The sequence below is a fragment of the Echinops telfairi genome, unplaced genomic scaffold, assembly GCF_000313985.2.
Source record: "Echinops telfairi isolate 266 unplaced genomic scaffold, ASM31398v2 ScPeMD7_443;HRSCAF=831, whole genome shotgun sequence".
NCBI classification, from domain to species: Eukaryota; Metazoa; Chordata; class Mammalia; order Afrosoricida; family Tenrecidae; genus Echinops; species Echinops telfairi.
This window is the reverse complement of record NW_022104341.1, coordinates 6,617,020-6,626,102: the sequence shown is the minus strand read 5'-3', so window position 1 is coordinate 6,626,102 and position 9,083 is coordinate 6,617,020. Positions and strand designations below refer to the sequence as shown.

The 9,083-nt window shown below is 52.7% G+C and overlaps 1 protein-coding gene across 1 annotated transcript in view; it reads left to right on the top strand.

Moving 5' to 3' along the window:
• Positions 1 to 4,958, top strand: part of EPS8L3 (EPS8 like 3) — a 12,263-nt gene extending 7,305 nt beyond the window's left edge. The window contains exons 13-19 of the mRNA XM_045292012.1: positions 1,961 to 2,045; positions 2,241 to 2,269; positions 3,076 to 3,244; positions 3,413 to 3,541; positions 4,032 to 4,105; positions 4,541 to 4,673; positions 4,889 to 4,958. Coding sequence (XP_045147947.1) covers positions 1,961 to 2,045; positions 2,241 to 2,269; positions 3,076 to 3,244; positions 3,413 to 3,541; positions 4,032 to 4,105; positions 4,541 to 4,673; positions 4,889 to 4,900 — 631 coding nt within the window. The 3' untranslated portion in view covers positions 4,901 to 4,958. The remainder of the gene's footprint in view (positions 1 to 1,960; positions 2,046 to 2,240; positions 2,270 to 3,075; positions 3,245 to 3,412; positions 3,542 to 4,031; positions 4,106 to 4,540; positions 4,674 to 4,888) is intronic.
• The last annotated feature ends 4,125 nt before the right edge of the window (positions 4,959 to 9,083 follow it).

The window sequence follows — 9,083 nt, the reverse complement described above, 5'->3', positions numbered from 1 at the left end:
CTATATCTTTTGATAGCCAGGCACCATCAGCTTTCTTCACCACATTTGCTTATGTACCCATTTGTCTTCAGCCATCATTGATACAATTTTTTTATGAGCTCTCTTGGTTCAATCTTAAAAGGAAGTTAATGATGGATTTTGGACCTCCTGTCTCCTAAGTGTTTAGTGGCCTAGAACACTGGACACAAGGAGAGACCGTGTAAGCCTGCCTCTGAGCATACCGACTTCCAAAGCTGGGCTGGGCTCACACCGAGTGCCCAGTCACCAAATGAGTGCCCACCCACTGAGTGAGTGCCCAGGGAAAGAAAACAGGGCTTCTGTGAGGGATCCAAACCAGAGGGTCTGTGGCGGACCCTCAAATGCTGTCATTCAGCTGATGCCACACCCAGTATCATGCTGGATGTATCCTCTGGCCTCTCAAAATCCAGCCCCACTTCAAGCATTGAAGGTCTCAGCCAAAGTACTGCTCCAAGTTTGAATGGCTACCTCACAAAGAGTGGGGGGCCGTCAACAGATGCCTCGCTCAAATGTAACGCTGAGTCAGATGGGCCCTTAGAAGAATGCTTTCTCATTTCCTAAAATAACAAGAGACGAGTGAATCACATGAAAGGCACAAAGACAGAAGAGAGAATAACTACAGGAGGGCTTTTTTTTTTAACCCTTAAAAGCGTGATATTTGAAGCAAAAGACATTGCAGTGACTTGATTTTAGTCAGATAGGCTGAGAGCTGGGACACTTCTGAGATGGACATGCTGAGGTCATTCAGAAGGATGAAGGACACACATGAACATTGACCTCACAGTCCGGAGATCGCTGGCACGTGGGGCAAACTCGCTTCAGGAGATCAGAGGTAGAGGTGGAAGGTCAGAGCCATGAAAGAAGCAGGGGAGATGTAAGGAGGGAAGACAGACACTCTCCAAAATCGTAGTGGCAATATGGCAATTCCAGGGTGACAGCTAAGAGGAGTGGTCAAGAGAAGGCCAAGAGAGGATCTGAGCATGTTTGTGGGTCGAAGACAAAGAGCCGCATTAGGGATTCCGTGCGCAAAGCCAGAACTCGCTGCCCTCAGATGGGGTGGACTTATGGCAACCCCACGGGACAGGGTGAAACTGCCCTGGGAGTTTCTGAGACTGTAACTCTTTTCCGGAGTAGAAAGCCTCATCTTTCTCCCGAGGAGTGGCTGGTGGTTTCAAACTGCTGACCTTGTAGTTAGCAGCTCACGAAACCACCTTCAAAGAGGGAGAGTGTATTTCCCCAGCAGACAAAGGTCACTGCCTCTGAGTCCATCCCAACTCACAGAGACGCTCTAGGACAGAGGGGGACGGCTTCTTCGAGTCTCACCTGCGGCCAATCTTCACAGGAGCAGATAGCCTCGTCTTGCTCCCGTGGAGTGGCTGGTGGGTTTGAACGGCTGACGTGGCAATCAGCAGCTCCCAAATTAACCCCAGTGTGCAAGACAGGGACTCCTCCCAACCAAGCAAGCCTGGAGGCCACCAGGAGGGCAGCTTCCCGGGTCCTGTGCAGTGGTGAGAGGGGGCTGAGGAGACAAGAACCAGGCCGACCCCTGACTCAGGAGTGCAGCCCTCCTTTGGAGGGTCTCCACGTGGTCTGGGGAACACTTCGTGAGAAGAAAAGGTTCTCCAGTTGGGGAACTAGCTGTTAAGAAGAGTGCTGGTCAGCTGATCCCGAAAGCGTCCTCCAGGGATCTTTTAATCCTCTCCCCTGGCCCCTGTGATAAGTGCCCAGATGGTCTCCTGCAGCAGGTCATCTCCTGCCTCCCTGTCCTGGGCCTTGTCCCCGATGAACTGCTTGTCTCCTAGGAGGGGTCTCTCTGGGGTCTCTCGCCTTTGCACACGGCCGCTGTCTCCCATTAGACAGAAGACCCTGGGGGCTGGGTCCTGTCCTCGCCTCTCTTTCTACCACCCACAGCCTGGCACAGTTCTGCTCCCCACCTCCCCAGGGCCGAATGGACCGACGAGGAGCCCCCACCCTACATGCCCACATTCTCTGATGGCTGGCAGCCCCCGGAGCCCTCCTCTGCCCAGGTAAGGGGAGCTTGACCCCGAGCCCTAGTGTCCAGCCCATTTTTGCTTCCCCACCAAAAGGAGGGTTACCGGGAACCCATTGGGTATCTTATCTGTATGGCGGGTGGCAGGGAAGGCCTGTGCTTCCCGAACCCAGCTCCCAACCCCCTTACCGGCTGCTTCTTGCTCTAGCTCACTCTGTTCTGCCCCCGACAGGCACTTGTAGGCTACCGTGACTCCTTCAGGTAAGCCCTGGGGTCAGAAAGGACTGGGTGGTGCTGGGAGGTGGGGAGAGAGCGCACTGGCATAGGGGATGGTTATATGGCTCTCTGTCTACACCTCTAAAGACCCTCTGGACCCGCTTTTAGCAAGAACATGTGCAAGCACGCCCCTCCTCTACATCTGGTACAACCAGCAGGGTTTGTTGCTGTTTCGCACCCCAAGGCTGCGATCAAGGAGCCCTGGTGGTATTGCGGTGACACGGCGGGCTGCTCACTGCTCACCCGTCAGGTCCACTGTTTGAAACCACCAGCTGCTGCTCGGGACACAGCCGGGCTTTCTACTTCGGGGAAGGGAACTCAGAGGGGCAGTTCTACCCTGTCCCATAGGGAGGGCCCCCGGGAGTCCGCAGGGACTCTGTGGCAGTGAGTTTTGAGTGAGGCTCTCGTCACTTCCTTGGACATGACCCCACACACCCCTGACTTCCCAGAGCTCAGGTACCAGGGGCTTCAAAAGGTGCCTGGGAAAATGCCATTATCTCCTGACCCTTTCCAAAGCCTCACCTCATGTGAAGTGCTCTGCGGTGGTCGGAGCTCCAACGTAAACAGATCTGCTGCTTCCTGGGTCTTTCCGTATTGGAGACAATTCAGACCCAACCAGCCTGCAGACATTCCAGCCCAACCCCCACCCCACAGCCACCCCGCGGTGCCCACGTTACACTGTTACACTCGAGGCAGGAGGCGGCGGGGGCTCTCTGAGCTGGCGTGGGGCTTCACTTCTGACGCCCCACTCTCTGGCCAACCTGACTTTGTTTCTGGGGGTGGGGTCCTAGGTTAAGGGGTGCTTCGCCCGTTACAAAGGAGGACACAGACGACCCTGGCCCCCCGCCTGGGAAGCCCAGATTCAGAACGGCCAAGCCAGCCCTGCAAATGCAGGTCCTCTATGAGTTCGATGCCAGGAACCCACAGGAACTTTCTGTGGCCGCGGGGCAGGTCTTGGAGGTGCGCACCGGGCAGGAAAGGGTTAGGTGGTTGGTGGGAGCCAGGCAGCCAGGGTGGGTGGCCTGGAGGGGGTGAGGGAAAGGGTATAGAGGGAGAAAGGGGGGCGGGGACTGGGACTGGCTGCCAAGAGGCTCTCAATGGGGCAACTGAGGAAGGGACTCTCGGCAGGTTCTGGACCAGAGCAAGCGGTGGTGGCTTGTGCAGAACGAGGAGGGGCAGAGCGGCTACATCCCCAGCAACATCCTGGAGCCCTTCCAGCCAGGAGCCCTTGGGAGCCAGGGCCATTCGTCCCCTCGGGTACTGCCCAGCCTGGACTATCCTAGGAAGCCTTTAGCCTGAGGCAGGGTGGGACTCAGGGATGAGGGGAGGCGACAGGCCTGGGTAGGGTCTGTCAGTATGGTTGGATGCTTCCCGCACACTAGGTTTTATCATGCTGGGCCCTCCAGTAAGCCCAGAGAATAGATAAGCCAGGCCCTGGTGGCACTGGTGGGTACACCTGGGCTGCTAACCACAAGGTCAGTGGCTCAAACCCACCAGCCCCTCCGCGGGAGAGAGATGAGGCTGTCTGCTCCCGTAACGATTGACAGCCTCGCAAACACCTAACCAGGGTCACCATGTCGCATCGCCTCCTGTGGCACTAGGCTGTGTTGGCTTGGGGACCATGCTGCGAGAAAAGGGATCTCATGGGGATTCGGAGGAGGAAGTGGGTGATGGCGGGATGGGTGGTTGGGAGATGAGAAAGCCTCTGCTCCCCATTCTCTGCCTCCCCCCCAAACCCCGACTCTAGGCACCAAAGCTTCGACTCAGCTCCACGCCTGAGGAGGTCACAGCCTGGCTGCAGGCCGAGAACTTCTCCCCCTTGTGAGTGCTCAGCCCCCTGGGGGGTGAAGGCCAGTATCCCAGGGGGCTCAGAAAGCCCCCAAGGGAGCTCAGAGTACCCAGGCCCCCAGGCGCTGCCCGGCCCAGCCCCGTCCTGTGTTGAGGGTCGGAGGAAGCAGGGGCTTGCCCGTGCGGAGGCTGGAGTGTTCGGTGGGAGGGCCCAACAGCGGGCTCAGGAAGGCTGCAGACTGTCCATTCTGCCACCTTCCCCCCCAGAACATTCTCCTCTGTGCATTCCCACCTCACACTTGGGAAGTCAGAAAGTGCCAACATGCTTATCTTACTCCTCCACACCCAGAACTCTGTTCCATTCATTCCCCTTGACCATGAGTCTTCACACCCAAAGAACCCACTCTCCCCTAGCCAGGCCCAGCACCCCTTCGCCCTAACATTGGCTTCTGCCGTTTCGGCTCACAGCACTGTGAGGACCCTTGGGTCACTCTCAGGGACCCAGCTGCTTCACATGAGACCCGGGGAGCTTCAGATGCTGTGTCCGGAGGACGCGCCCCGTGTCCTGTCCCGGCTGGATGTAGCCAAGAGGATGCTGGGGGTGAGGGCCATGGATTCCCCTTGGGAGTGGCTGGTCCCCTTGGGGGAGGGGGAGACAGAGGGGGGGGGACTGAGTGTGGCAGCGGCTAGGTATAGGATGGTCCCCAGAGACTTGACTTCCCACTCTTGGCCACGGCTGGAGCAAAACTTACTGTTGGCGCCAGTTTTGGAGGTCTCACCGGACCCCAGCCTCACCGGACCCTCCTGTTTTCCCAGATGACTCTTTAGGCACCAGCTCAGGCCCCTCTAGGACCAGAGCCCTCTCAAGCAAGGTGGCAGATGGGATAGCCTTTCAAGCCTGAAGAATTCCTCTTCCAAGTTGCTGGTCTGCAGCAAACCCCACACGCCCCGCTCACACGGAAGACCAGCAGGCCTGAGGTTGATACTAGGACCCTTCTTGCTGTGCTGGGAGCTCTCCCCAGTTGCTATCTATTTATTGTCTTTCTCCTAAACAGGAGCACTCTCCCATGCCTATCAGGACCCCACTCCATCTCTGTTTGTACCAATAAAAGCAGCACCTGTGTGTCTCCTTGCTTAAAACTTCCTCTGGGCTTAGAGCAGGTGGAGGCCCAGAGACAGGGACAGGGAGGGCTGGGCTTCTGGGCATGAAACTGCAGCAGCCTATAGTAAGGTGACCAGACATCCCGCTTTTGGCGGGACAGTTCCGATTTTTAACAATTTGTCCCGCGTCCCCACGGTGTTTTAAAATGTCCTGATTTTTGGAAAGAATGCATGACAACCTAGGGTATGTGGTTTTCGGCTGCCATGTGGCTATTTCGCCAGGATATGAGTTTTATCAATGGTGTCCCGCTTTACCAATGTTAAAATCTGGTCAACTTAGTCTATAGCCATCCTTGGACATGATGGTCTGCATGTGAGTAGAAATCCTCTCTGTGAGAGACAGAGAGAGCGACTGAGAGAGAAAGAGAGAGAGAGAGAGAGATCACAGCCTTACAAACCCTCTAGATTCCTTACTTTCTCGATCCAAACATGGGTCTGAGAGGCTAAAAAGGAGGGAAAGTAAAACTGAAGTGACTTAGATTCATTTTTTTTTAACCATTTACGTGATTTATTTTTCTTATTGTTATTTTAGTAGATAATATACACAGCAAAACATACACCAAATCCACAGCTTCCGTGTGTTCATTCAGTGACGCCGACAGTACTGAGTTATGCACTGTTAGCATCCTTCCATTCGGAGTTGTTTGCCCCCCCTGACATCAGCTCATGCCTCGTAAGCTTCCTGTTTCATCTGTCAAATTGAAGCTGTTACTTGGCTTCCTTGTCTCACTGCCACTGAGTCCATTCCGAGTCATGGCACCAACAGGAGAAGGTGGCTGGTGGTCTGGAACCACTGACCTTACAGTGAGCAGTCCACTGGTTACCAATGCTCCTGCTTAATTCCATGCCCATAGCTCTTAAAATGGAGTGTCCTTACGAAGGCAATTTTATCATGAGTTAAACTAAACTATTATTTGGTTTTAAGAAGACTCCAGGGCTTACTGTTGGTTTAAGGTTTAAAGATGATCTCAGCGCAGTAGTTTCAGGGTGCCATCCATCTTTCATGAATCCAGAAAGTTTGGGCTCATGAGAATTTTTTGTCATATTCTGCATTTCCCCCCTCTTGGTCTGGAATTCTGGAGAACAGTCAAAGGCTTACAATGGCAAGCGACACTGAATGGAGAAGGCACCTTAAAAACGGCAGGGGAATAACGGGTAAGGTTGCTATATTCACCCAAAGACATCATGGGATTTCCTTTCTTGGCTTGGGGGTTCATGCTTACAGTTTCATGGGACATCACAGTTAATTGTCTTGATGCTGTGTCCAGTGTGTCTACTCTACTTCTTAAATCACTGAGTTCCTAGCAGCAAAAAAGGGAAAAAAAGTGGCTTGGATTCTTTAGTGATATACAAGTTCATTTCAAACATATGAAAAGAAAGAGAGGGAGGGAGGGAGGGAAGGAAGTGGGGGAGGGACATTTCCACTGCTCTTGGAGCTGAGCCAGAACTTAAGAATTATGGTCCAAGCGTTCCTTATGCTTTCTGTACAAACTCCCAAATCACTTATTTCACCTTCGTCGTTCTGGAGAGAGACCCTTGTCGTGTAGTGGGTTAGCAGCTGGGCTGCTAATCACAAGGTCAGCAGTTCGAACACACCAGCTGCTCCAAGAGAGAACAATGAGACACTGTGCTCCCCTAAGGATGGGTGGCTAGCCGGAGAAACTCACAGGGGCAGGCCTACTGTCCTACTAGGTCACTGTGCGGTGGAATCCACTCGGTGACTGTGAGTTTGGGCTGGTTTTGGGGATCCTTCTGGAAGCACATCACTTCACAGGAGCAAAGAGCTCCCAAGCTCCCAGCTGCAGGTTTTGAGCAGCCACGCTCGTTTACAATTTGAAGGGCACTAGACTCTACCAGGTGACTTCCTCTGTTAATGTAACGTTTGTCCCCTCCTATTGGGTAAGTCAAGGCTGAGTTCACCCCCACAGCTTGTCTCTTCCATGGGCCTGGAAGTTAAGTCTACCAAATGGCTATGCCAATTCTGTCCCAGGTCATTTTGCTCCCTGCCTCTCCTGTTTTAATCGTTTGGACTCTGTAGCTTGTAATATATTTTTCAGTGTAAGCGGCTTTTAAACTTTAATCTCAAAATGGTAGAAGACTCCCTCACACACACTGTAAAAGGTCCCCTCACACATATAAAACAATGACTATAGGAACACATTTTTATTTTGTCTCCAGGTGTGGCTTGATGTACTTATCGAGTGGAGTTAGGGGGCTAGACTAAATGCTCACTTACGTCTCTCTTAGCTGAATTTGTTTATGACCCTAACATTGTCTGGGCCCCAGATCACCCTGTGTTTTAGGCTACCTATGTCATTTCTTCAAGGAGCCCTAGTCCCACCGTGGGGTAAGCATTGCGTTGCTAACCCCAAGGTTGACAGTTCAAACACAGTGGCTGCTGCTAAAGAGGAAGACGAGGTTGTCTTTCCCCAAGATTTACAGTCTCAAAAAATCCTTAGTAGTAGTCAGGTATGTAAGTGTTATACACTTGAGTTTTTCCCACAGCACTGTCCTTGTCAGCTGTGTTCACATCACAACAGTTTCTGAAGTATTTTTCTTCAGCAGGAAACAAAATTTCACAGCCACATACTGTTCTGTTAAATCAGCCATCAACAAAAAATGAGGTTTGAGTGAAACTGCTTTTACAAAAAAAGTCACTTTGACCAGAGAACCTTCCCAGGGGGTGCCACTGGGTGCACTAACTCAGAGGGAGTTGCTCCATGTTCACCTAGTGGGAAAAATGCATGCTATGAAAGTTCCACTCTGCCCAGTACAATTTTTTTCTTTTGTGTGTGTATCCCCTAGTATATGAAACACCTACACTAGTGCCTGCATTCAATAAATGTTAGCCTTGGATCTAGGCATTGTACATGTCCCTATGCCTCTACACATTTGCACTGTTATCCTTTTTTTAGAAAAAAATTCTAGTTTTCAGTAACAAAAATATTTAACAGCAATTTGTGGTCTGTAGTATGTCTCTGGTTGACAGCAGCGATCTAGAGATTTGCAATAACCACAGGAAAAACACCCACTGGCATGTAAGGCACTCCCCTGCCCAAACCTGACCCATGATGTTTCCCCAGCCTTAGCTCTCCCCACCCCATCACAAACTCATTCAATAGCCCACACCCACAATACACTGTCCCCTTTGTTTTCTCCCGCTCAACACTCACTCACTCACTCACTCACTCACTCACTCACTCACTCACTCACTCACTTAGTCCGGGTTTTCGAGACTGAATCCTTTATCTTCCCTGGTGGGTTTGAACTTCTGACCTTTCAGTTAGCAATACCGGACAGCGCCACCAGGGATCCTTGGTCCCTTCTACATAGTTAATAGTTCCCACCTTCCAGCGTTTGCTCTGGATTTCCTGCTGCCTGGACCACAGTGTCCGGCATTCCCAAGGTCCAAGGCCTTCTTCAAACGTGCGCACCTCCTCTTTGAGGTCTGTTCTTGTCCATGTTCAAGCGAGTTCTCGAGGACTTCAGCGAAGCCAATGCACTTTGGCAGTTTCATGGGCTTGGTAATTTATCGGTGTCTTATCTCTTCCTCCCCACCCCCACTCACACACACCCTACCCAAGCACCAAGATCAGCAACTTCTAGGCGGTCAAAGTCTGCTCTGCTCGGACTCCCGGTGCTGGACTCTGACTCTCAAACTACCAAACTCACTGCCATCAACCGAGTCCAACTCGGAGTGCCCCTACAGCGCAGGGGAGCGCAGCCCCTGTGCGCTTCGCAGACGGCAACTCGTGCAAGGAGAAAGCCTCTCCAATCGCCCACGCGGGCCCAGGACGCGTGAAGATCGGGGCCTGGATCCCTGGGTTCTCGGGGCCGGGCCCCTCCGCAG